The sequence below is a fragment of the Salarias fasciatus genome, chromosome 19 (assembly GCF_902148845.1).
Source record: "Salarias fasciatus chromosome 19, fSalaFa1.1, whole genome shotgun sequence".
NCBI lineage: Eukaryota > Metazoa > Chordata > Actinopteri > Blenniiformes > Blenniidae > Salarias > Salarias fasciatus.
In genome coordinates, this window is record NC_043763.1 from 421,464 (window position 1) to 448,937 (window position 27,474).

General features: G+C 51.7%; 1 protein-coding gene across 1 annotated transcript; it reads left to right on the top strand.

Moving 5' to 3' along the window:
• Positions 1–943: 943 nt before the first annotated feature.
• Positions 944–26,778, top strand: hhipl1 (HHIP-like 1). Its single transcript, XM_030117424.1, has 13 exons — positions 944–1,006; positions 1,289–1,414; positions 1,527–1,865; positions 1,995–2,212; positions 11,857–12,133; positions 18,892–19,538; positions 19,624–19,767; positions 21,484–21,812; positions 22,453–22,579; positions 24,036–24,181; positions 24,248–24,329; positions 26,049–26,131; positions 26,213–26,778. Exons 1-13 carry the CDS (start codon positions 944–946, stop codon positions 26,776–26,778), a joined length of 3,147 nt encoding a protein of 1,048 aa, XP_029973284.1.
• The last annotated feature ends 696 nt before the right edge of the window (positions 26,779–27,474 follow it).

Consider the following 27,474-nt stretch of genomic DNA (forward strand, 5'->3'; position numbering starts at 1 on the left):
GAAATTCACCATTCCCACTATGCACAACACTCCTGTCTTGTCTGTTGGTCTTGGCATGTTCAATATTGCCTTTATTTTGCCTTTGTCTGGTTGTACTCCTTTAGCTGTAAGTTTGTCTCCAAGGAAGAGAATCTCTTGTACTGCAAACTCACACTTAGCTCTATTGAGCTTCAGTCCATACTTTTGTATGCGCTCCATCACTTTGAGTCTCTGGTTGTGCTCTTGGAGAGTAGAGCCCCAAATAATGATGATATCAATGTAGACTCTGACTCCCTCTAAGCCTTCAATGATCTGTTCCATTGCTCTGTGGAACATTTCTGGTGCGGATTTTATTCCGAACGGCAGCCTCAGAAAACTGAAAGATGTATTAAAGCGATACTTCAACATTTTGGCAAATTGGCCCATTTAGCGCAATTCCTTAGTCATCTCGAACAGCATACTTACTGTTTCTGTGAGGGCGAGCTGTTGTTTATTCAGAGGTGAGTCGGGGAAGGTTTTCAGGACGGACACAATGGAAGTGGACGGTATTTTTGTTCCCCTCGTCAAACTCATCAAATACACAATCCAACAACCCCAAAACACTTTGGTGGACACGTTATAATCCACACATTCACTACGCTGTGGAACACCAACAAATAATACTGTAGCGTTACGACACTGAAGCAAATACTGGGAACTACTTTTTCTTTTGAGATCACTACGCCCAGACGCCATGTTTAGTAAGTAGTTCCGTCTTAGCAATCTTCGCATAAACAACTCAATCTGGTCATTTTGCATTAATATTTCACAGTGTAGTGAATGTGTGGATTATAACGTGTCCACCAAAATGTTTTGGGGTTGTTGGATTGTGTATTTGATGAGTTTGACGAGGGGGAACAAAAATACCCGACTCAGAGAGGCGGTGGACAGCACCCTCAGCAGAGAGGAGGGTCTGAGGGCAGCTATGGCCCGCCTGCGGGAGGAGCTCAAGGAATATGTGGATGCGGAGCTGCGGCGGATGGAACAGGTGGTCGCAGCATGTTTGCAGCGGAGAGATGAGCAATGGCGGGAAGAGCTGAAACAGCATGAAGCCAGAAGCCCTCTCATTAGGGAGTCCACTGTTCCTTCTGCACCTGCTGTTCCCACGACCTCCGGACACCGCCCACCGACTGAGGTCGCTGTCATCGCTCCGCCTGTGACTCCCTCCACCCCCCCCATCTGTCAGGAGGTTCTTCAGGCTGGAGAGTCGAGGAGCTCTGCAGATAAGGTGAACTTTTGTGTGGCTGACACTGGTCCTGGGGTTCCCCAGGCTGTGGCTCCTGCTGTTCCTGAAACATACTGGGGGGACCTGCCGAGCTCCTTCCAGGAGGTTGTGGACGCGCAGGCAACGGACCCGACCTGCCAAGAACTTGAGCCCTCCACACACCAGTCCGATGTGGGTCAGGTTCATTACAAGCGCCAGAAAGGGGTGTGGTTCCGGAGGGTTCCGACTAAACATAGGGGAAGTCACCTGCCAGCTGGTTGTGCCTGCCGCGTTGGTGCCACAGTTCCTGGCTTACTACCACCACAGACCGTCTGGTGGGCATCTGGGCCGGATGAAGACCTTGCTGAGGGTTTTCCAGGTGGCCTGGTGGCCGACGGTCCACAGAGACGTCTGGGGGCACGTCCGCACCTGCACTACCTGCCAGCAGGACAAGGGTCCCAATGAGAAACCTGCAGGTCTCCTCCCGTCACCCGATGTCAAAACCCCAGGGGAGGTGATCGGAGTGGACTTCCTGGGCCCGTTTCCCCACAGTAAGGACCGGAACTCCATCCTGATGGTGGTGGTGGACTACTACAGCAGATGGGTGGAGTTATTCGCTGTGAGGGATGCCAAGACTCCGAAGGTCTGTAAGATTCTCTAGGATGAGATCCTCACCCGCTGGGGAGTCCCTAAGTACCTGGTGACGGATCGTGGTCCCCAGTTAACGAGTCACCATATGGCACGGCTGTGTGAGTCCTGGGGGGTGACCCAGAAACTCACAACAGCCTACCACCCCCAGATCAACATGACAGAGGGGGTCGACCACACCCTGAAGACCGTGATGGCCTCCTTCGTCAGGGACCACCACCAGGACTGGGACAAAAGGCTGCCGGAGCTCCGGTTGGCCCTCAGCACGGGGGTGCATGAGACCACGGGTGCAACTCCAGCCATGCTGGCTCTAGGAAGGGAGCTGAAGGGGCCTCTGGAGAGGCTTGTGGGGAGGGCACCAGCACCACACACAGCCACACACCAACCCCTGCACACACACACACAGCTCAGGAGGAGGTCAGGAGACACGTGGGCGTGGCTAAAGCTAGGCAAGCCAGATGCTATAGCGCACGACGCAGGGATGTACACTTTGCGGTCAGTAGTCAGCCAATTTTGTGCCAGGATGGACGGGGCCTGCGATGGTTGAGAAAAGGTTAGGCCGGTGAATTACCAAGTACACGGGGTGACGGCTAAAGGGAAGGCGGACACAGTTAGTGCGACTGACATGAAGCCCTGCTTCAGACCAGATAAGCCGCTGGCTTGGGGGGGGGGGGGTGTAACGACCGGGTAGGTCCTCACATGTTTCACCCAGCAGGGGCAATGAAAGGTTTTCCTGTGCTGTCATCCTAATATGTAAATCTTGGGTCACTGTGGGTATTTAATCTGGGGCACGGGTTTGTGTTGGGAAACCGTGTCAGTAATATAATTATCTGGACATTGGTATCGGGGCGGGGCTTGGTTATTTAAGGAAGACAGCGCACCTGCCGAGCGGGGGGAGTGACGTCACATGCCGTCCTGGAACTCAACTGCCGGAGGAGCGAGGCCGTGGAGCGTTTTCTAGGTTGGATCTGCACCAGTGTGGAAGATAACTTGGTGTTTTTTTGTGGGATCTACTGGATTAAACTGTCTTTTCACCACGGAGCTACCGGGCTGGTGAGGAGGAGCTTTGGAGACCAGCGGACTGAGGATTGTACCAGCCTCACACTTTGAAAGCCGCTGCTTTAAGGGCTTCCGTAGTACCGTAACTAGCCTAATGTGGCACCCAGAGAGGCAGACCTCCGCCAGCGCTCAAACCAGTCACCAGCAACCAGAAGAACACCAGATATGATCACACAACACTGTGACCGGGTGTGATCGGAGCGGAGCGCTGCGGCGTGCGGTGCCTCTCTCTCTCGCCCTCTCTCCCTGTGTGCGTGCGTGTGTGTGTGTGTGTGTGTGTGTGTGTTTATCTGAAAAGGAAAACCGAAAAGGAACATCATTTATGTTATTTTACTTGATTTTAATTTGAAAATGGACCGGATTCTCTCGTATTTTCTGTTCCTGACTGCCTGTGTGGAGCATCTGCTCTGTCCAGCTTTACAGCTGGCGGTCAACAGCTCGTGAGGCTCGTGGAGAACATAGAGAGGAGCGGAGCGCCGCGGTCCACGGCGCGAGCCGCTACGCCTCCTGTATGAACCGTCAGAGAGGTTAACAGGGGCGCCGATCTGACAGTCGGTGCTTGGTGCGTCCTGTGAACCAGGCGTTTGTCCCCCCTGTCGGCGGGCTGCCCAACCATGTGAAAGACTCCCTATCTCTCAATGATAAAGAATCCTTTAAAACATTCCTGGATCCAGACAGTGATCCGGATCATCACCAACATTTAATGGATTCTAAGTTAGCCCAAGACCCACCTTTCCACAAATTTTCATTGCAATCCGTCCATTACTTTTCCCATGATCTTGCTAACAAACCAACCAACCAACCAATAAACCGACATGATTACACAACCTCCTGGCGGAGGCAATTATCTACAGATGATGTCTGTGTGAGGTTATTTTTATGTTCAGCGGTTATAAAATCTTTTGCCAAATCTTCTACTGACCGTATAAAATAAGAATTTAATTCATTTGCCATTGTGGCACTTTTGTTAATAGTTTTGCCATCAATAGTAAGCTCCTTAATTCCTTTTTGTTTAGACGTTTTGTTTGTTAGATTATTTAAATATTTACAAAGTGAGCTATTATTTCCCTTAGCATTGCCAATAAGTTGTATATAATAAGAGGCTTTTCCGTAGTTCCTGCGTGACTTTATTTCTTAGACTTTTATATGTTAAAAGATCAGTGTTATGTTTTGAGGCTAGTGATTTTTTTAGAGCCATATCTCTCATCTTCATTAGTTTTTTAATCTCATTTGTTATCCATGGAAGGGTACTTTCATTTTGTTTGCATTTTATTTGCTTTGTAAATTTTCCTATAAGACTAATAATTGCTGCAGTCATTGAATTACAGCAGTCATCTACGTCCTCCATAGTCATTATATGCTCCCAATTTAGACTCTTTAGCTCTCTTTCAAATTGTAAGGTTTTAGATTTGGGGATGATACGTTTTACATTATTACTGTAATCAGATTTACCAAAGTATTTAGTCTCTTCTTTGTCAGTTTTCTAACTGTCAAAGTCATGTGCACCTCCTTACTGTGAATCTGACATATTAACATTATGCTTATTCACTGTTTTTATTTTTACCAACCAATGTAACATCTTGAAGCCTCTGAGGCAGCTGCTGTTGTGATACTGGGCTGTACAAAAATACATTGATTGATTGATTGATTGATTGATTGAGGTTGTGGTCTGAGAGACCTGTGATTAAATTATATGTCTTTGTAAGGCGTTCAGGTCTGTTAGCAAAAGCCATGTCAATGAGTGTTTTAGACTGTTTTGTAATCCTCGTGGGATCTTTAATTAATTGATTGTAATTAAATTTAGTCATTAAAGTTTGCAGCTTTTGCTTACAGCCTTTGTCCAGACAATTGATGTTAAAATCACCATAACATTTCGTCTCTCTATACACTTCAAGCTGTTTAACTGCGTGACAAAGTTCATCATAAAAAGACACATTGTGAGATGGGGGATTATAAAGAACAGCAATAGTAAAATTCATTGAAGAGGACAAAGTAACATTCAGAGCAAGGCATTCGAGGGTGGTGTTCAGATTGACTAACTGGCATTTGAATTCGTCTTTAATATAGATTAACACTCCTCCCCCCTTTCCAGAGCTTCTGTCCTTCCTGAAGCACTGGTATCCTGAAATGTTGATCATATTTGTCGGTATGCTTTTGTGCAGAAAGGATTCCTGTTAGGCAAAGATAATCCAAATTGGAGTCCTGCAGGAGTGCGCAGATCTGGTCTCTTTTGGAGATAAGACCACGGATGTTTAATTGTCCTCCTAGTATTCCTTTTGGCTTGCTGGCAGGTTCCCAGAGCACCCTGGCGTGGTTAACAGTGTGAAAGAAGAGATAATCCTTTTGCTTTTGCGCAGCGCGACAAGAACGCGTTTTACTCGCTCCTCTGTTTGCACCCCTCGCCGACACAGCGCCCAAGTCCCTCAACGTAACTCCGCAGTCAGAAGCCATGGTTGTTACCGGCATAGTCTCTGCGTCTGCGTGTCGGTGTGTCAGAGGGGATGTCTCACCGGTCGAGTAGCAGTCCGAAGTATACAAGCCGTTAGATCCAACAGCGGTGCGCTCCTCGGCGTAACGCCGCTGCTCCAGCGGGTCCCGGCTCAGAGCCGACAGCTGACCGGGCCTGTGCCCGGAGTCCCGGCGTCACCGTCCACACCAGGCCTCACCTGCTCCACAGCGCTGGCTGGCTGCTCACCCACAGTTGGTCCAGGATTAAGGTGTACGTCCCCAGCCAGACGGAGGAGCACCAGCAGTGCCATGCGCTCGACCCTGCTGAGCTGGTGCTTTATTGGCACTGCTCCCTCTGCTCTTAGACCAGGAAGACGACCAGCTGGAACAGAGTGCTGTGTCCATATCCAAACATGTAGAGCTTAGTTTGTTCACCTTGTATTAAGTCAGCCAAGGTATCTTTACATGGTGAAAAGTTGTAACTCCAGGCATAAAGCAACAATAAGAAAACTTGTAAAATACAGAGGGCTTGAGTGGAGCCCAACAAACCACTCCTGCCCTCAGCAGCCATCTTGACTTCATGCACGAACCATTTAGTTTGATGCTGACTTTCTCCAGTTATAACAGTGGTTCTGAAGCTGTGGGGCACGCCCCCCTGGGGGGGCGCAGTGCGATGCCCGGGGGGGCGCGTGTGACCGTGGGGAACATGCTTTTTTTTCCGCCGGACTGTAATAAAGTGTAATTGCACATCCATTCCAGTAGTTGGCAGTGGCGCTCTCATTGTCAGAGTGTGCAGCTCTACGGTGAAGAACACGTCACATAAATGAGCACTGGGGAATCTCAACTACTCTGAAAAGTCAGGGTATTGGCGCCATCTGCTGGAGGAAGTCATCACTACTAACATGACAGTGAGCACATCCCCATGAGGGCTCTGTAAAGACAGATGAGCGCCACCTGCTGCACAAAACCATGACTGCACACAAATAATGTCAGAAGCCAAAGGTTCATCAGAAAAGTACACAGAAGTGGTCCTAAAGGTGCTGAAGTCACTCAGAGCTGACAGAAAATGAGACAGAGGAAGCCCCTGGTTCTGAACACTGGTATGGATGGAATAGTTTGAGATGCTGTGTGAAGGTCTCGCTGCCTTGGCTTGACAAGTCCTGAACCCTACTGTCTCTATAAACCGGGCGGACTGACTCCATGGCGGAGAAGGCTGGCGGTCTATGAGCATGAGCCACTCAGTCAGCGGAATTCAAACCTCCTCGTGAACACTGACACCACAGCTCCTCATCTCCAGCTCTGTCCCAGAAAACTCCACAAGAAACACAAATAAACACTGATGCTTTTCAACAGGAAAAACCCTCATGTGGTATCTGGCCTGACAGTGAACTCACCAAGCTAAAACCCAAAACTGGACAGGCTAACTCACTGCCTTCATTTCATTTACAAAACTCCTCCGTGTCTACAGCCCCTCCACAATATTCACTACATGAGCCACAGGAAAGTTGGTTTTCCAATAAAAACATTCTGTCATCCTTAATCTGAAAGGTCCTCCGCAGAACCACCACCATAAAAAGTTTCTGCACCGAAGCCAACAAATGTTTCTGTGGAAGTAAAGATCTGTCACTATATCACAATTAACCCTGGAAAATGAACAGCAGGTAGTGGGAGAGCCAGAAACCTTCATTAAAAGTTACACTGATGAGATATCGGTGGGTCGTGTTAACAAATGAACACTTCCCAAGAACTCAGGAGCTCCTGCTTGATCCCACCTCAGCTTCTTCGGGTCAGGGTTCAGCTCACTGTAAAGAATTGGCTGTAGAATTTACAGTAATTACCTGGCAAAAAAGTTGAAAATAAAGTATTGTAACAATACAGTTCATTGCTGTAAATTATTTTACAGCATATTACTGTTAATTTTTTACAGGTTTTTGCTGTATGTAAACTACAATAATATACCATTTTTAAAGAAAACAGTAATTCAGTGTAACCTGGCTACAACTTCTTCTCGTATTCTACTAAATTAAAGTAGACACCTGGCAACTGGAGTCGCCAATAAATACCTGTAAATAATTAAAACTACAATATGATGTTGTAAAGTGTTTTTACGGTTTGTTTTGTTTTTTCATTCACTGCTTTTCAAGATATGCAGATTGTGAAATATGAATGAAACAAAACAATCAATCAATCAATCAATTTATTTTTGTATAGCCCAGTATCACAACAACAGCTGCCTCAGAGGCTTCAAGATGTTACATTGGTCGGTAAAAATAAAAACAGTGAATAAGCATAATGTTAATATGTCAAATTCACAGTAACGAGACAAAACGAAGCAACCACCGCCTTCGACCCTCACATCCGGCAAGAAAAAACTCCAAAAACCCAGTGGGAGAAGAAGAAATCTTGGGGAGAACCACAGTATGGAGGGATCCCTCTCCCAGGGACGGACAGCTTTGGCAACAGCTAGCATGAGACAATAAGAAGTAAAGCCTAGGACTATGTTGAGGACAGTCCGTTGGACGGTCCAGCACAAGAACCACGGATCCCAGAAGTAGAACTGAAGCCAGTCCGCGGGCAGGACCGACAGGGGTGTCCTCCCGGTCCGGACGGAGCTTGTTCATAGGCCTTCGTAATAGTGGAGTCAGCAACTGAAACTGGAGAAGACTCCCCCTCGAAGGGGGGGACAGCAGGGGAAAAGCAATGAACGGACTAAAGGGAATAACATTCAGACATTAGAGGACAGGGCTCAGTGCACCGTACTTCCCACAGCATTCTAGCTCCTAGGGCAGCTTTGTGGATAGTTTAATATTTAAACTAGTATTTAGTTAGTATAGTTTAGATAGTTTAGTTTAGTTTAGTTTAGTTTAGTTTAGTTTAGTTTAGTTTAGTTTAGTTTAGTCAATGTCAGAGCTGCTTCAAAACAGGTTTTATTAAATGCATTTGAACAATACAAAACAAGACTGATAATGCAAAAAATACAATCATATTCTTGCTTATTTCAGTAAAAGTAACTCAAAAGTAGTGTAATGTATTACAATTCAGAGACAGTGACAATATAATGAACTTAATTACTTTCCAATAAGAGTTACTAATATATATATATATTACATTTTGGAAGTAAGTTGGCCAGCACTGTCCAGCAGTCATGACAGCAAACTAAACAAGTTCTCTCCTACAAGCACCGAGTTCCCTCTGAATGAACTCCAGTGTGCACGCAGCGTTCTCCTGGTTCACCAGATTAAAGTTGTAGTAACTGGAAAACAGCTGCCAGTCCTGCCACGGAGCTGGAGTGTGGAGGCCCAACAGCTGACCCTCCATGCTCCGCATCCACTGCACAGCGGTGAGCGCATCACCTGAAACAGAAACAAACACAGTTTAATGTTAATATTTTTTTCCTGTTACTTTTGATATAAGCAAATCCACATCAAACTGTTACATTGGTCTTTGCAGTGATTTACAACATATTTATATTCCTAGACCAGCCTCAGTGCAACAGCCCTGCACCTGGGCCAAAGTGACTGTCCAGGGCAGTTCACAGCCTTCATGCACGGCTCAGTCCAGGGCAGCACGATCAGCTCCGCCTCATCATCCCTCCTACCGGTGGGGTGCCGAGTTCTGCCTGCCCGCCGAGATCTGCATGCCAGGAACCCAAACTATGAGACGCCAAACTGCTTTCTACGGCACGGTACTTCTTGATAATGAAAAGATGCTACATGAAGGCTTGGATTTCTTGGCATTGTCATCCGTCTGCTCAGGTCTTCATGATGCCCTGTTTTACATTAATGTTTTACGTCTAATGTACCTTATATAGTTAAACACATCATTAGCAACATGGTAAATGCTGCCACCAGCTTTCAGCTGCAAGGATTACTATTGCAACAACACGTCATCAGTTCAGTATTAAGGTCCTGATAGGACCAGGGGGCGGGGCCACATTACTCCAGTATTAAGGTCCTGATAGGACCAGGGGGCGGGGCCACATTACTCCAGTATTAAGGTCCTGATAGGACCAGGGGGCGGGGCCACATTACTCCAGTATTAAGGTCCTGATAGGACCAGGGGGCGGGGCCACATTACTCCAGTATTAAGGTCCTGATAGGACCAGGGGGCGGGGCCACATTACTCCAGTATTAAGGTCCTGATAGGACCAGGGGGCGGGGCCACATTATTCCCTGTCTGCTTCAGGGTCGATTTTAAGGTGTTTTTTTGTTTGTTTGTTCTTTATTTTTCTTGTGCCTAAATGGCTTTGTCTTTACAGCACCTTCTTATTTAGTTGATCTGTTTTTACCACATCGACCCTGAGGTCCTTTGGCAGTGGCCTACTATCCAGACCAGAACCAGAACTGAGACCCACTGCGGCCCCCGCCTGTGGAACAGCCTGCTGGAGAACCTCAGGACTGCAGAGACTGTCCCGGTTTTAAAAGGAAACTTAAAAACTCACTTTTTTAATCAGGTTTTAACTGACCGTCTACATTCTTCTTGTATTCTCATCAGTATTTAGTTATTTCATTGTGAATTTTTACTCTTTCAGTTTATTTTTCTTACATCAGGTCTTTTATATATCTTCTTTTTTAAAGTTTTAGTTTTTTATCCCCAGTGTTTCCTCACTGGGGTCCTCCACGCTTGGAGCTGGATCTGGTTTTCTGATGGGGGTGCTGTGTGTGGGTCCTTTGGCCTGGCTGGTTGGGGGCTCCCCACCCCACCGTGGGGGTCCCCTGTCTGTTTGGGGGGAGATCCTGCCCTGCAACTCCTCCCTGAGTGGATGGCTCCAATGGTGATGTTTTACCGTACTGTCAGTGGTGTGTGTGTGTGTGTGTGTGTGTGTGTGTATGTGTGTGTGTGCGTGTGTGTGTGTGTGTGTGTCTGTGTGTAAGTACATTTGGAAAGGCGCTGGGATGTGGTTTGGGATTTTGACAGTAAACAAGATGGCGTATCGGTCAGGGTGCAGGAAAGGAGGCTGATCGTCCCTGTTGAGCTGCGAGGGTCGGTTCAGGTTTTAGAGTTTGCTCAGCAGTGTTGTAACAGTCTGAAATAATAAATAAACCTCACTGATATCAACAGCATCTGACTTGCTCCTTCAACATATGTGAACATATATCAACATAAAATCCTCATAATGTACTTTAGTGGGCATATTGTGGCATTCCATGAGCAGTGGCGGCAACGAGGAAGGATTCATGCTCTCGAGATTTCATAAGCAGGAGTTTATTGTGAGAACAACTAACCCCAGCTGCGCACTCCAGCGCCCTTCCTCACGGCGCGCAGGCCGAGTCCTCCCCCAAATGACCCCTTTGAGTCCCGGTCCGATAGGACATGAAATAAAACAACACAAAAATGGCAACAGCACAGAACAACAATAAACCCACATATGAACATGATAGAACAGAACGCAAATGAACCCCACAAAACACATAAACTGGCCCGAAATGGCCCAAATAGTCCCCCTACCCAGAATCCCTTGCGGGAGCAGAGCTCAGTTCTGGGACAGCGGCCCCCACGGCTGCTACAATATATTCACACAGCACTCCACACAATACCAGCACCAAGTCACTACTTAACTAATAAACAAATACAGCTGAACAACATGGCCGCCGACAAAATGGCTCAAGATTAACACAAATGGCCACATAGCACCACCCGGTGGCCACAGAAAGTATAACATTGAGTTGCATCTCGCTCATATCCACCTGCACGTGCACAGTATGGCCGTGACTCCCTCCAGAGGACGGTAAACTGGGACTCATCCACACAGGGAGAAGCCCTCCGAGGCAGAGACGCCGTCTCGTCCTGCTGGATGTCCCTGGAGCAAACTGACTGGTAGTGAACCTAGGGAGCAGCTGGTAGGAATGTTGGAAGGATTTGTTTCACCGAAGGTGAAGAGAGGAAACGCACCAAATGCTAACGTCTGTCTCCTAACGGCCTAAACCTTTTACTTCCTGCTTTTTGTACTCCGTCACTTCCTCTTCAGCAGACCCATCAATACAATAACCTCTTCTCGTCTTTAATTCAGAAGGGTTTTAATGTTTTTAAAAGCTGTGAGGCACTTTGTGTTGCTGTTATTGTATGAAAACTGCTCTGTGGAGAAAGACAGACTGGATGTGACTTGATTTGCAGCTTATTTATCACCATTTTTTTAACGATGACCCATAAAAGCTTTGGCGAAAACTGCTGAGTCAGACTGGAGCTCCACTCTGACGAGCTGAACTCAATGTTGGCTCTTCTCTGACGAAAACTCCGTCACCCACAATGCAGTGCGGGCTGCAACTGAACTTCAGGAGTCAGGCGGACGGAGCCTGCTGGCTCAGTGGGACAGGAGTCAGGGACACGGCGCCGCTGGACTCTGGAGTCAGGGACACGGCGCCACTGGACTCTGGAGTCAGGGACACGGCGCCACTGGACTCTGGAGTCAGGGACACGGCGCCGCTGCGTTAGGCGTTAACAGCAGACAGACGCTCACACAGCATGCGTGGTGCGCTCAGCGGGGGGCTCTCCTCGGGGGGCCGCCGGGTCCTGAGCCTCCTGGGCCTCCTGATCCTGGCGCCCCCCCCCGGGTCCTCACACCCACAGTGTCTGGACTTCAAGCCGCCCTTCAGGCCGCCGGCGCCGCTGCAGCTCTGCGTCATGTACCAGGACTTCGGCTGCTGCGACCAGCAGAGGGACCAGCAGCTGCTGCGCTCCTTCCAGCGGGTCATGGACCACCCGGACGCCCCCGGGGACCCGGCGTGCGCAGGCTACGTGCTGGAGCTGCTCTGCCAGGTAAACCTGATCACTCCTCACCTGAAGGTCGCTGGTTCCATCCTGCTGAAAGACTGCTGGGACGTCAGTAACAGATTCATACTTGATAGTACAAATTAAAATATTTGTTTCTGAGATAAGACCAGTGAAAGAATGAATCAAGTCAGCTTATAATAGTAATAATAATAATAAAGGCCTTGTCTTCTGTGTGCTGTTTGTATAATCTGAGCTCACTTCACAGTCAATCATTAACTTCATAGATAACAGAGCCACATGCAGGCCTGTGAGGCATGGAGCTGTGTTTGTATTGATTCAGACATTTTCATTTGAAGTATTTTTTAAATATTTAAATGTAGTTTTTCATGATAAAAACGATTTTCATAAAAAGTGAGTTCAGAAAGCATCTTTTTCAGAATTTAGAGTAAGGTTCAGTATTTCCCAGCACTGCAGCTTTGGGGTAACTTCACTCTGCAGATGAATGTTTTAGTTTTTATTGGGTTTGAGACAAACAGGATATCATACATCACTACGCAGCAATGGACAGAAACGTATCCAGAGCGTCTGCATCGTGGGCCTAGTGGCTGATCGAACATCAACTCAGAGAAACTTTTCTAACTGGGCACTGTGAAAAGGTGAACTTTGCTTTCAGTTTACTTAAAGGATGTTTAGTTTCTGAGGAGTTCAGTGAATGAAATCCCCTCATCAGTCCACAGAGAGAACTCAGAGAAAAACCTGTGACTGTCGGGCATGATATACTGACTGCAGGTCATTATCTGCCTCATGTCCAAAGTTCCAGTTCAGCTCCTGGTCTAACCTGCAGTGAGGCAGCAGGGCCAGGCAGCGTTTCCAGGAAAGCAGTCAGGGAGAGTGTGGACCCGCTGGCCTCGGCTCTGCCTCCCTGAACCAGCCACTGAACCACCGCCTTTCACCTGGCCGGTCTCTGGGATTGCAGGCCTGCGGATGTTTGAAGAACGTTTGATTTCGCCGGATGTTGGAAGCAATCTTCCAGCCTGAGGGTCAGCCTGAGGAGGGCAGGAATCACCAAACGGGATCATCAGCTGGTCCTGAGACAAATGTCTTCAGAAAGCCCAAAGAGTCTCTGTTCCTGTCAGTGCTGCCCTGCCTCCTCTCTTCTGAGCTTTCACTGGACGTTTATTCTTTTTGGCTGATGGGGGATTTGTACGGGGGAGATGTCACCTGTTTCCTGTTTCATTTCTCCTGGACAAGTTCAAAGCAGCTGGATTGCTGTGATCCAGATTTTTCACTGTGGATGCAGATAGCAGTGAGGCCGGTTTGGGCGTCCTCTGATCCCTGCATACTGTCAGCACAGGTCTTTGTCTTTACTTTTCATGATGTGTTTTGAATCCTTGCGTGTTAGAAATGACTGATCCATCCGTCAGTCTCACACTCCATTCTTCAACCGCTCATGAACAAAACCCTGAGATACTGAAACTCCTCCTGTTGGGCCAGGGACTCCCCGCCAGCCTAGAGAGGCCGGACCAGCTGCTTCTGGTCCGGTCCAGGACTATGGCGTCAGATTTGGACTGCCACCTTATCATGGCGGGGGAGTTTGAGCGCCGTCACTGGGGGAACAGTATTATATCCCAGAAGATGGTCCAGACAACGGCATGGCTTCAAATGAATGAGGCTTTATTCTTGTATACATTTCCCATGATCCCAGGGCACGAACAGCGCCTACAAATACCTGACGCGTGTTGACGTCCCCACCATGTGACCGACACCACATTTACCCCCCCCCCCCCCCCCCCACACACACACACACACACACACCCTGAAAAACGCAACAAACAACCGAGTTCAAGCGTGACATAACAAAATAAATTATTACTTAACGTCCCTAGGTAAACCAGGTGGACTACCAGTTAACCCCCATAGCCCTGTGGATTATTCTGCCACATCACAGGCTATGTACCTAAACTTCAACCCAAAAGTCTGTGATGTGGTCCCTGAGGTATGCGGGCCTCTGGCGGGCCCTAACCGGACGAGCTTCTGGCTGCGCTGGCTCAGATGGCCCAGCCAATTCACCGGGTTGCCCTGCCGGAGCCTCCACCTGTACTGGAGTCTCCATCTGCTCATGAAGGGGGTCCCAGACCCCATCTGACGTGACGAGATCTGAGGGAGTCAGGTGATCAGTCAGTGACGGTGGCGCCACCCGTCGGAGGCGCTGGCATGCCAGCACGAACCGTCTGCCAGGCAGAAAGTGGGCGGTCCCAGCTGTGCTGCGACCTGCAGCGGCGTGGACCAGAAAGAGGGCAGCTTGTGGGAGCGAGTGGGTCTCCGGACTCGAACCCAGTACGACACGGCCAGCGCTGGATGCCTAGCCCGATGCTCCTTATCAAACCACTGTTTCATGCGCCGTTGCTGCTCTGCCACTCTGTCCACGGTGGAAGTTGGCACTGCCGAGACGTTGCTAACAGGACGACGCAAGTGATCCAGAGGGAGCTGCAGCTCACGCCCCAGCATCAGCAGCGCCGGGGAGCTGCCAGTCATGGAATGTGGTGTTGCTCTGTAATGCATTAGCGTGCTCTGCAGAGAGTCTGAAAACGGGAGGCCGTCCGCCATGTGCGCCCTGAGTCCATTCTTTAGGGTTTGATTGAACCTCTCCACGCCGCCATTGGCCTGCGGGTGGTACAGGGCAGTCCTGATGTGCTTAATCCCCCTCCCCTCCATGAAAGCCGCAAAGTCAGTCGAGATGAACTGGGGCCCGTTATCCGTGGTGATGGCGTCCGGGACGCCCCAGCGGGCGAACAGGGAGGAGAGGAAACCGATGACTACCGTAGTGGTAACAGACCCAGCAGGCAGCACTTCTGGCCATTTGGAGTGCAGATCATAGGCCACCAGCAGGAAGCGCTGATGATGTGGGGTGCCGTGGAGTTCGCCACAGATGTCTACCTGAATGTGGGTCCACGGTGTCTGAGGCCACGGCACAGGCTGCAGAGGTGGGGAGGGAGGTGGGCCAGTTTTACCGCTGGTGAGGCAGGCTGCACAGTCCCGGACTAAATCCTCAACGTCTCTGTCGATGCCTGGCCACCAGACCAGACCTCTGCATCTCTGTTTCACTCTCACAATGCCCAGATGGCCGTCATGGACCATAGTCAGAACACGTTCTATCAGAGCCCTTGGGATCACTCTGCACAGCCCCCTAGCCACGCAGACATCATTCCAACAGGAGAGGTCGTTCCTGACTCGGTGGAAGGGTGCCAGTTCCTCCGAGACCCTGGCAGGCCAGCCGCTACGAATATAGGTGCACAGCTGTTGAAGCACGGGGTCCTGTGCAGAGGCTGTCTGCAGATCTGAGAGAAACGGCTGCCTGAAGGGGCGTGTGCAGCATGAGGATCAGTTCTGGTTCCACGGGATCCTGCGTGCTGTCTGAAGTGGAGGTGGGCGTGGCTCTAGAGAGGAGATCTGCCACCACATTTTCTCTGACCGTAAACTGTGTGGAGAAGTTGTACGCCTGCAGCCTCTCAGACCACCGATAGAGGCGCAGTGGTTTGTGACCTGATCCAGTGGTGGCCAGGAGAGCTGTGAGGGCCTGGTGGTCGGTCCGCAACGTGAAATGCCTGCTGTAGAGGTACATGTGCCACCGCTCACATGCCCAGACGCAGGCCAGCGCCTCCCTTTCCCCCACAGAGTACTTCTGCTCAGTGGGAGTGAGTGTCCGTGAGGCAAACGCCACATTCCACCCCTTGGTGGCACTGTGACAAGACCGCGCCGACCGCAGTGTTGGAGGTATCACAGGTGACGAACGTAGGACTCTCCAGGTCAAAGTGAGCGAGCACAGGTGGAGAAGTCAGTTGTGACTTGAGCCGGCGGACTGCTGTGGTGCATGCAGCAGACCAGGTCCAGGGGACGCGGTGGTCTCAGAGTAAAGGGGCAGGAAACGCAGGTAGTAGGCGGTCATCACCAGGAATGAGGACAGCTGCGCAGGACAGGAGGGCTCGGGCAGGCGCAGGATGGCGTCCACATTAGAATGTAGCAGACTCAGACCCTCAGCAGTCAGACGGAACCCCACGAACTCGATGGCAGCGGCTGCAAAGATGCACTTCTCTCCGTTGAGTGTGAGGCCGTGACCCACAAGCACGTCCAGGACCGTGGAGAGGCGGTCATCATGCAGGGCGGGTGTTGCTCCATGCATGACAATGTTGTCCAGGTAAATGACCACACCAGGGCTGCCTGCGAAGATAGTGACCATGATTTTCTGGAAGCAGCTGGGAGCAGAACTGAGTCCGAAGGGCTTGCGGGTGTAGCGAAAAACCCCAATGTGGGTCGAAAACGTGGTGAGATTGCGGCTGTCCTGGTGTAGAGGAACCTGCAGGTAGCCCTGGTGAAGGTCCAGCTTAGAGAAGACTGTTGAGCCATGGAACTCTGCAGAAAGCTCCTCCACTGCCGGGTCAGGGTATTTATCCGCGACCACAGCTTTGTTCACCTGCCTGAGATCAACGCAGAGGCGCAGACCGCCCGTCTTCTTCTTAGCCACCACCAGGTTGGAGATCCAGGGCGATGCGTCGATCCGCTCGATGATGCCAGCATCCAGCAGTTTCTGCAGTTCGGCAGTGACACCATCCTGCAGGGTGAGGGGTAGCCTGCACAGAGGCTGGACAATGGGGCGCACAGCCAGGTCGATGAGCGGCTGGTGGTTGAAGGCGGTGAGGCAACCAAGCCCGGTGAAAAGCGACGGCCAGCGCTGCTGCCACAATGTCGTTACAGTCAGGATGGTGGCACCTCGGTTGTCAGTGATGGAGAACCCCAGGGCACAGAAGAGATCAAACCCCAGGAGGTTGGCGCCGTGGCGGGACACCTGGAATGTGAAGGCTGGGAGGACTCTCGAACCATAACTCACAGAAAAGGTGGCGGTGCCAATCATGTTGATTTTGGAGTGACCGTACCCAGACAGTTCATCTGCTCCTGCTTTAACAGTGTGTTTTGGAAAGAGCTGGCGAACTATGGACTCACTGAGGAGGGACCTGGAGGCAGCTGTGTCCAGGAGCAGGGGTAGACACACCCTATCCAGCTCCACTGTGCACCAGGTGAAAGGCTTGGAGGCTGAGCCCACGGTGTGGATGGTGGTCGGGCTGGACGGGTGAGATGAGCGGCGCTGGGGTCTCGTAGCTGCGGTGACTGAGCGGCACACTTTGGCGAAGTGATTGGGTTTCCCACAGCTCTGTCCTATGGCTGGACAGACCGGTGAGACGTTGAGCCGCAGTTCCCACAGGATCGGCGCGTTGAGGGGTCCCGGTAACCCGCGACGTTAACCTCCAGCTCGTCAGGAGGGTAAGTGGGGTCGGGAAGCTGCGCCGCCAGGGTCACAGTCTGTGCGAGTGAAGCTGAGTGCGATGAAGTTGGATTCGCACATGTTAGCTGTGATGTTAACTGCGCCGCCGACTCCAGCTGAAACGCCATCTCCACTGCCTTGGACAAGGGCAGATCATCTGGTGCCATAAGCAGTCTCTCACGAAGCTTCGGATCAGATGTATGCTCCGCCAGCTGATCGCGAATGAACTCATCTTCCAGATGATCGAATTTGCAGAGGCTAGCCAAACACCGGAGATCCGTGACATACTGGTGTACCGGCTCACCTGGTCTCCGTCTGCGCTGCCGGAAAGCGATCCTCCGGACGATCACGCTCTGTGGAGCCGCGAAATGTCCTGCCAGTAAAGCCACACAGTCCTTGTACTTCTTAGCCGGACCGAGTGTGCGGAAGATGCGCTGTCCTTCGGTTCCCAGGCTGTGAATTAGCAGCGCCTGTAGCCGCGCTTAGCTAGCGTCGGCTAGCCCGGCGGCGGCAAAAAAAGTCTGAAAGGACTCGTACCATCAGGCCCAGGGGAACGGCGGCTTGCCCGGCAGAGCGAGAAACTGAGGAAGAGGTGTAAGTGGAAGCTCCATCCTCGTCGCCAATATTATATCCCAGAAGATGGTCCAGACAACGGCGTGACTTCAAATGAATGAGGCTTTTTTTCTTGCATACATTTCCCATGATCCCAGGGCGCGAACAGCGCCTACAAATACCTGATGGTTGCTGACGTCACCACCATGTGACCGACACCACAAACAGCTGATGCAGTAACCCGGGGGGGGGGGGGGGGGGGGGGGGGGGAAGCAAACAGCGGCATCACCTGTACGTCAGGTGGTCCAGCAACACACCTGTTCCACCAGGGACTGAAGCTTCTGCTCCTCCCAGAGGAAAACCGCCATGGCCCGGTTCATCGGAGAGCAGTCCAGGGTGTTGGTACTGCTCCACAGCACGGGACTCCGCCTCCACCAGAGCACCCTGCCATGACTCCTCCAACAGAAACTACAGCTCAGGGACTGGGCTGCATCTGACCTTCCAGTGGGGAATTAATCACCTCCTGCCTTGACATGTGGACGGCAGGAAGTGGAGAAACAGTCAAGAATGCAGGGCAGAGATATCCAATAGACAAACACACAGACACACACACACACACCAGCAGCATTGACAAGGGTGGGGTGTTACTCTGTTTTAACCATTTATGTGATAATTTTTCTTTTCTAATATCACAGTCAGAAAACTTTGAAAACCAAAAGCCTCTCCTCCTCCTCCTGCTCCTCCTGCTCCTCCTCCTGCTCCTCCTCCTGCTCCTCCTCCTCTCTTCTCCTCCTCCTCCCCTCCTCCTCCTCTCTTCTCCTCCTTCTCCTGCTCCTCCTCCTCTCCTCTCCTCCTCCTGCTCCTCCTCTCCTCTTCCTCTCCTCCTCCTCCTCCTCCTCCCTCTCTCCCCCTCTCCTCCTCTCTGTGGTCTCAGGAGTGTTCTCCCTATGCGGCCCACCTGTTTGATGCAGAGGACCCCAGCACCCCGGTCCGGACCGTCCCGGGTCTCTGTCCGGACTACTGCTCTGAGTTCTACCGGCGGTGCCGGTCCGCCTTGCCTCTGCTGACGGACGACCGCCACATCTCCAGGCTGATGGACAACCAGACAGGGGTGTGCCGCCACCTGGAGCTGGGAGACATGGACTACTGCTATCCTCACCTGCTCAGCAACCAGCGGCTGAACCAGAACCTGGGCCGGGTCCAGGCGGACTCGGACGGCTGTCTCCAGCTGTGTCTGGAGGAAGTGGCCAATGGCCTGCGCAACCCTTTAGCCATGGTTCATGCTAATGACGGTACGCACCGGTTCTTCGTGGCAGAGCAGGTGGGACTGGTGTGGACTTTCCTTCCTGATCGCTCCAGGTTGGACAAACCGTTTCTGAACGTCACCAGAGCCGTGCTGACTTCCTCCTGGGAGGGGGACGAGAGAGGCTTCCTGGGACTCACCTTTCACCCCCAGTACAGATACAACGGGAAGCTCTATGTGTACTACTCAGTGGAGGTGGGTCTGGACGAGAGGATCCGGATCAGTGAGTTCCACGTGTCCCGCCACGACATGAACGTGGTGGATCACACCTCCGAACGGTAGGTCTGGTTCCAGCTCCAGATGGATCGCCTCCTGACGACCTCCGTCTGCTCACACCGGTCTGCTGTGTGTCTTCACTCCTAGAGTTATTCTGGAAATCGATGAACCTGCTTCGAACCACAATGGAGGACAGCTGCTGTTTGCAGATGACGGTTACTTGTACATTTTCACGGGTGACGGCGGAATGGCCGGAGATCCATTTGGGATGTACGGAAATGCCCAGAATAAGTACGGACACGGCGGAATGTTTCTGCAATGTTACGTCCACAAAATGTTTCCCATTTCCATGCAGTCATTTCATTTAACACTCTCAGGTCAACACGCCACATGTAGCAGCTGAAATAGATAGATAGATAGATAGATAGATAAAAACTTTATTAATCTCCCAAGGGAGAAATTCAGGTGTCCAGCAGCAAACGCAAATCATTCACATGCAAATAAATAACAGTACAATAGAGTGCTGATAGTGTACTCAGTTCGGCTCAGGCACATCTGTCCAACAGCCTGACTGCTGAGGGGATGAACGACCTCTGGAAGCCTCAGTTCTGCAGCGCAGTGACAGCAGCCTGTTACTCCGGTCACTCTTCTGAGCTGCCACTGTCCTGCAGTGGATGTTTGGGGTTCCTCCAGATACTCTGCATTAGAGCCTCATCCTCCTCTCCAGGACTGCTCCAGCAGAGTCCACCTTCCTCCCATCACAGATGCACACTTCCTGATCAGACTGTCCAGCCGACTGCTGTCTCTTTTTGTCATACTGCCACCCCAACAGACAACCCCAAAGAAAACAGCACCTGCAACAACAGCCTGGTAGAAAATGTTCAGCATGTCACCACACAGGTCAAAGTCTCCTCAGGAGAAACAGCCTGCTCTGTCCTGAACAACAGCATCGCCGCCTTCTTCTGCATTGCTCCTTTATTCTTTCTGATGTCGGGGGGTTTCCTACAATTCATATCAAAAAACATCCATTTCTCTGCTGGTATATTGCTGTTAATCTATTAGTATATTTCTGTTAATGTTTCGCTCTTGATGATAACCAGCGTTACCCAACATTCCTCTCACTGTCCCTCAGTAGGAAAGTATGTGTCTGCTTTTACAAAAGAAATGAAAAGAGGCCTGGACTACGAAACCAGACTAACAGACCCTGGACTCTGAAACTGGATTACTAGATCCTGTAGTCTCAGACTGGATTACCAGATCCTGGACTCTGAAGCTGGATCACCAGATCCTGTGTTCTGGATTGACTCGGTTCTGATCAGATGATCCACTCTGTTGAGCGAGAACGAGTGTGTTGAAGTGGAACTCGGTGAGGTCCTCCAGTAAGTGATCTGAGAGGACTTTGAGCAGAACTTCATTAGTGTTCTTTCGTTTGGATTTGGGTTTATAGCAGAACGTCCTCTGCCTTTAGGTTAGACATTCCATTCAACTCTTTTGAGGCTCAGTTAGAAGTTGGAACCTGTTCTGTTGGATATTAATTCCTCACTGTGACTGCTGCAGTAGTTGTGCTTCCATAAATTCCTGGTTCTTCAGTTCTGCCATGTGGAACCATTATTATTTCAGATGTCATCCTTGAGAACAAGTGAAGAACCAGCAGGAGAACTTCCTTCATAACTCAGTGACAAGGATTCATTTGACTATGTGAGAGGATTAAAGCTCTCTAAAAACCTCCACCAAGGCTGAGCAAAGAGAAAATCCAGCTTGGTCGTCCAGGTCTCTGGGGTCCAGGCCTTGCTAGTCCAGGTCTCTGTGGTCCAGGCCTTGCTAGTCCAGGTCTCTGTGGTCCAGGCCTTGCTAGTCCAGGTCTCTGTGGTCCAGGCCTTGCTAGTCCAGGTCTCTGTGGTCCAGGCCTTGCTAGTCCAGGACTAGGTCCAGGGTCCTTTCACCCCTGGAACAGTCATGAGGAAAGTGTCATTCTTCTGTCCTCAGCTTTGTGTGTCTGGGTTGCAGATCGGCTCTTCTGGGTAAAGTTCTGCGTATCGATGTGGACGTCGGTGAGAGGGGGGTTCCGTACCGGATCCCTCCAGACAACCCCTTCATCCAGGAGCGCGGCGCACGGCCTGAGGTTTATGCTTACGGCGTCCGCAACATGTGGAGGTGCTCGGTGGACCGCGGCGATCCCCTGACCAAAGAGGGCAAAGGTCGCCTCTTCTGCGGGGACGTAGGCCAGAACAAGTTTGAGGAAATCGACATTATCGAGAAGGGACGTAACTACGGCTGGAGAGCCAGAGAAGGCTTCTCCTGCTACGATAAGAAGCTTTGTGCCAACAGTTCACTGGGTAATTTGCCACACCTCGCTGTCGCCTCCGCTCTGATTCACTGACCAAGGCCCAAACCCGGTCCGTGCACGTGCACGGATGCATTTTCACAGTCAGAATGTGAAGAGAAAGATGTGAAAATGGAAATGAAAAGGGAACACGAAGCACATGTCAGATTTCACAATGAGACATTTCACCTTTTTCAACAAGAACTTGGCTGAAACTGACTGCAGGACTATCTGACTGTTTGAATCCACTCTAACTACTCATGAGAGTCAAGAAGCTTCAGATTATCATTTTTAGAGCAACAAGTACAAAGAAAGCAAATTGTTTTGCAGTGATGAAATAAAATGCTGTTAAAGCTATGTATCTGAAATATGAATGCGACTGTTAACTGTTCACAGCCTGGTGACTCCAGGTGTCCCAGCAGTGGTAGAATTCCTGCTTTAAGGCTCTGAGAATGTGAAGATCAGCAGTGTTCTGTGATCGCTGCTGATGTCATACTGTGCAGGTCAGAGAAAGGTCAGAGGTCACATGTCACAAAGAAATGAGCAGTGCAGTCCACCTGTTTTGGTGTCTTCCTTTCAGTTCCCTCACTTTAGAAACTTCACTGTGAAACGGACAAACGTGAATTCACTGATCGTTCCTGTTGTTTCCGCAGACGACGTCCTGCCGATCTACGCGTATTCTCATAAGGTGGGAAAGTCAGTGACTGGCGGTTACGTGTACCGAGGCTGTGAAAATCCAAACCTCAACGGCATGTACATATTTGGAGACTTCATGAGTGGGTAGGTCCAAATGAAATAAAACATCCTTCCATCCTCCAGTGACAGTTTACACTACATATGAACCGCTTTTCATTTCAGAGCAGCTGATGTCTAAGCTATAAAACCCTGAACCCTGATCATGCACTGACGCATCCCCACCCCCTCCACCCCCACCCCTCCATCCTCCACCCCCTCCACCCCCACCCCCACCCCCTCCACCCCCTCCACCCCCTCCACCCCCACCCCCATCCCAGTCTGGAACCACATGCTTGCTCCTGGGTCCATTTAAAGTGTGATTCTGTGATACTGTTTAAACACCAGACCATGTGACAGAGCTGAGCAGGAATGACCACAGACCGTCACTTCTACCTGGGTCGTTTCTGAACATTTGTTTAGCATCAAGACACCAGCTGTTGGAACTTTCAACTTCTTTTTTTTCCAAAAACCAGGACAGTATCAAGAAGAGGCAAAAAAAGTTCAGAAAAACCAGCAGTTTTCAGACTGTTATACTGCCCACATCTGAAACCTTTCTGACAGAATAAACGAGAAATCAACATTCTGAAGTGAACTGCTACATGTAAAGATGTAAATACCTCAAAAAACTGGTAGCATTTAGCGTGGAGAAAACCAGCTAACTGCTGGAACCATTCCAGGCCACGTTTGGAAGCAGCTGTGCTACACTGGAGCCAGAGACTCCTGGTCCTGGTCTGGAGGGCGTGGCGGACTGAGACCACTCTGAAGTCCTGTAATGGACTGTTATGTTCTTCCTCTGGTCCCTCCTTCCTGGGGGTCTGGTTCCTCCTTCCTGGGGGTCTGGTTCCTCCTTCCTGGGGGTCTGGTTCCTCCTTCCTGGGGGTCTGGTCCCTCCTTCCTGGGGGTCTGGTTCCTCCTTCCTGGGGGGGTGTGGTTCCTCCTTCCTGGGGGGGTGTGGTTCCTCCTTCCTGGGGGTCTGGTTCCTCCTTCCTGGGGGGGTGTGGTTCCTCCTTCCTGGGGGTGTGGTTCCTCCTTCCTGGGGGTCTGGTTCCTCCTTCCTGGGGGGGTGTGGTTCCTCCTTCCTGGGGGTGTGGTTCCTCCTTCCTGGGGTGTGGTTCCTCCTTCCTGGGGGGGTGTGGTTCCTCCTTCCTGGGGGTCTGGTTCCTCCTTCCTGGGGGTCTGGTTCCTCCTTCCTGGGGGGGTGTGGTTCCTCCTTCCTGGGGGGGTGTGGTTCCTCCTTCCTGGGGGTCTGGTTCCTCCTTCCTGGGGGGGTGTGGTTCCTTCTGGCTGGGGTTTGGTCTTGGTCCTGATCTGACTGCCCTGGTATCCGGACGTATTGCTGCTAGTTCCGCTCTCTCTCTCTCTCTCTCTCTCTCTCTCTCTCTCTCTCTCTGTCTCTGTCTCCCTCTCTCTCTCTCTCTCTCTCTCTCTCGCTCACTCTCTGAGCTGGGTCAGCGTCAGTCCAGCTCCAGTCTGAAGACGTTCCTGGGGGTGTGTGTTGCAGGCGTCTGATGAGCCTGCAGGAGGAGCGTGGGACGAGGGGGTGGAGCTACAGGGAGGTCTGCATGGGGACGGGGAGGACCTGCACCTTTCCTGGTCTCATCAACAACTACCAGCACTACATCATCTCCTTCGCAGAGGACGAATCTGGTAATCGGGTGACGTCTGCCGTCTGTCTCCGGGTCCGTCCTGGCTGACGTGGTTGTTTCCTTCCAGGGGAGTTGTACTTCCTGTCCACTGGGGTCCCCAGTGCCACCTCAGCTACAGGAGTGGTCTACAAAGTGGTGGATCCCTCAAGGTGAGCAGAGACATGGTTCACGTGAAGACCAGAAACCAGTTCTCCCCACAGCTGCTTCACGTCCCTGAGCGTCCCCAGAGTCCAACTTCACTGTGGGACTGCTGTGGCAGAGTAGACAGAGGGACACTGTGTCCCCAGGTCAGTCCTCAGGTCCTCAGGTCAGTCCTCAGGTCCTCAGGTCCTCAGGTCAGTCCTCAGGTCCTCAGGTCGGTCCTCAGGTCCTCAGGTCGGTCCTCAGGTCCTCAGGTCCTCAGGTCAGTCCTCAGGTCCTCAGGTCCTCAGGTCGGTCCTCAGGTCCTCAGGTCAGTCCTCAGGTCCTCAGGTCCTCAGGTCCTCAGGTCAGTCCTCAGGTCAGTCCTCAGGTCAGTCCTCAGGTCAGTCCTCAGGTCCTCAGGTCCTCAGGTCGGTCCTCAGGTCCTCAGGTCGGTCCTCAGGTCCTCAGGTCCTCAGGTCGGTCCTCAGGTCCTCAGGTCGGTCCTCAGGTCAGTCCTCAGGTCAGTCCTCAGGTCCTCAGGTCCTCAGGTCGGTCCTCAGGTCCTCAGGTCGGTCCTCAGGTCAGTCCTCAGGTCCTCAGGTCAGTCCTCAGGTCCTCAGGTCCTCAGGTCGGTCCTCAGGTCCTCAGGTCGGTCCTCAGGTCCTCAGGTCCTCAGGTCGGTCCTCAGGTCCTCAGGTCGGTCCTCAGGTCAGTCCTCAGGTCAGTCCTCAGGTCCTCAGGTCCTCAGGTCGGTCCTCAGGTCCTCAGGTCGGTCCTCAGGTCCTCAGGTCAGTCCTCAGGTCCTCAGGTCTCAGGCGGTCCTCAGGGTCGTCCTCCAGGTCCTCAGGTCAGTCCTCAGGTCCTCAGGTCCTCAGGTCGGTCCTCAGGTCCTCAGGTCGGTCCTCAGGTCCTCAGGTCCTCAGGTCGGTCCTCAGGTCCTCAGGTCGGTCCTCAGGTCAGTCCTCAGGTCAGTCCTCAGGTCCTCAGGTCCTCAGGTCGGTCCTCAGGTCCTCAGGTCGGTCCTCAGGTCAGTCCTCAGGTCCTCAGGTCAGTCCTCAGGTCCTCAGGTTAGTCCTCAGGTCCTCAGGTCCTCAGGTCAGTCCTCAGGTCAGTCCTCAGGTCAGTCCTCAGGTCCTCAGGTCCTCAGGTCAGTCCTCAGGTCCTCAGGTCAGTCCTCAGGTCCTCAGGTCAGTCCTCAGGTCAGTCCTCAGGTCCTCAGGTCAGTCCTCAGGTCCTCAGGTCAGTCCTCAGGTCAGTCCTCAGGTCCTCAGGTCAGTCCTCAGGTCAGTCCTCAGGTCCTCAGGTCAGTCCTCAGGTCCTCAGGTCCTCAGGTCAGTCCTCAGGTCCTCAGGTCAGTCCTCAGGTCAGTCCTCAGGTCCTCAGGTCAGTCCTCTGGTCCTCAGGTCAGTCCTCAGGTCCTCAGGTCAGTCCTCTGGTCCTCAGGTCAGTCCTCAGGTCCTCAGGTCAGTCCTCTGGTCCTCAGGTCAGTCCTCAGGTCCTCAGGTCAGTCCTCAGGTCCTCAGGTCCTCATGTCGGTCCTCAGGTACTCAGGTCGGTCCTCAGGTCCTCAGGTCAGTCCTCAGGTCAGTCCTCAGGTCCTCAGGTCAGTCCTCAGGTCCTCAGGTCAGTCCTCAGGTCCTCAGGTCCTGGGATTTGGTTTGACGAGGGACAGCGTGAGGGACTGAAGTGTGCTGTGCTGCCTTTGGATGACGACTGTCAACATATCGTCTGTCTGTGTTTTTCAGACGCGCTCCACCCGGACACTGCCACTATGAGCCTCTTCCTGTCAGAGTGAAGAGTAATGTCATCAGGTTTGTTCCTCAGGAAGGTAAGAGTTCTTCAGACGTTCTCAGCATAACCGGGCGGTTCTCTGGGTTCTGAGGATCAGCTGTTCTCTGTTCCTGCGTAGTGCTCACTCTCCCTGAGCCTCACAAAGACCTCACGGAGCCGCCGCCCACAGAGCCGTACGACTGGCTGCAGGAGCTCCTCCATCTTCTAGAAGATCCCGGACCGGACCCGTCTGTCCACGGGGCCCCCGCCAGACCCCGGAGCTCCAGGCGGGGGGGTCGGCGGAGGAAGGGGAAACCCGGAGCGGGAGGAGAACCCGGAGCGGGAGGAGAACCGGAGCCTCAGAACGGAGCGGTGAGGCTCGCCGGGGACCAGCACGGCCGCCGCGACCGCGGACGTGTGGAGGTCTACGTTAACGGGGGATGGGGCACCGTGTGCGACGACCTGTGGACGACCCAGAGCGCCGCGGTGGTCTGTCGGCAGCTGGGCTTCCGGTTCGCTCTGAAGGCCAGTAAGAGGTCGGAGTTCGGGGCGGCGGAACATCTGCAGATCCTGCTGGACGACGTCCAGTGCCACGGGACCGAGTCCAGCCTGCTGGACTGCAGACACGCCGGAGTCGGGACTCATAACTGCGATCACCTCGAAGACGCTGGGGTCGTCTGTGGAAACTCCATCGTAGATGTATAGTGTCAGAGGTCAGAGGTCAACACCTAACTAAAGCTCAAAGTTACAATAAGTCACTGACAATCATTTATCTCCTCTTGAATGGACAGAGCAGACGTCCACTGAGACACACTGGAACTCAGCAGGAACAGAAGACCTGAGAACACAGGACAGAGATCTGACCACGGCCAACGCTGCCAGGAAATCATCCCTTCAGTTCACTGTTTGAGGCAAACCAGAAAAATAATCCTTTCATCCACCCAAAGCACTGATTGTTTGTAAAACGGTGACAGATTAGTGGCTGATTGTGCTGAGATCACATCGTCTTTAGAGATGAAGCATTAACCAGACGGTTCGTTGGTTGTTTTTAGATTTGTTGATCAATTTGATAAGATTCATGTCATATTCTTCCATGTACTGAGCCTTCCTAAAGGCTCGATGCAATGATTCGTATTAAAGTATCACTGAAACCTTTGTGGTAACTTCTGCATTCTTCCAACTACGACAACAAATCCAGGCCTTCATGTTCACTGTGGGAAAACCGAGATGTGTAGGGTGACCAGGCGTCCTCTTTTACCCAGAGTTCACTGCTTCTCAGCACGTGAACGCAAACTGACCAGCGCTCTGCTCACAGTACTATGATAACACTTTGTTGCGCGACGTGAGGCTGTCTTGTGAGCCGATCTGCACCACACACACACACACACACACACACACACA

Excerpts from the sequence above, each read along its gene's own strand:
- hhipl1 (XM_030117424.1), top strand. The coding sequence starts at position 944 with ATGGCCCGCCTGCGGGAGGAGCTCAAGGAATATGTGGATGCGGAGCTG. Across the intron at positions 19,539-19,623 it reads GTGGATCACACCTCCGAACG|AGTTATTCTGGAAATCGATG; the intron begins GTAGGTCTGGTT and ends CTTCACTCCTAG. Across the intron at positions 22,580-24,035 it reads TTTGGAGACTTCATGAGTGG|GCGTCTGATGAGCCTGCAGG; the intron begins GTAGGTCCAAAT and ends TGTGTGTTGCAG.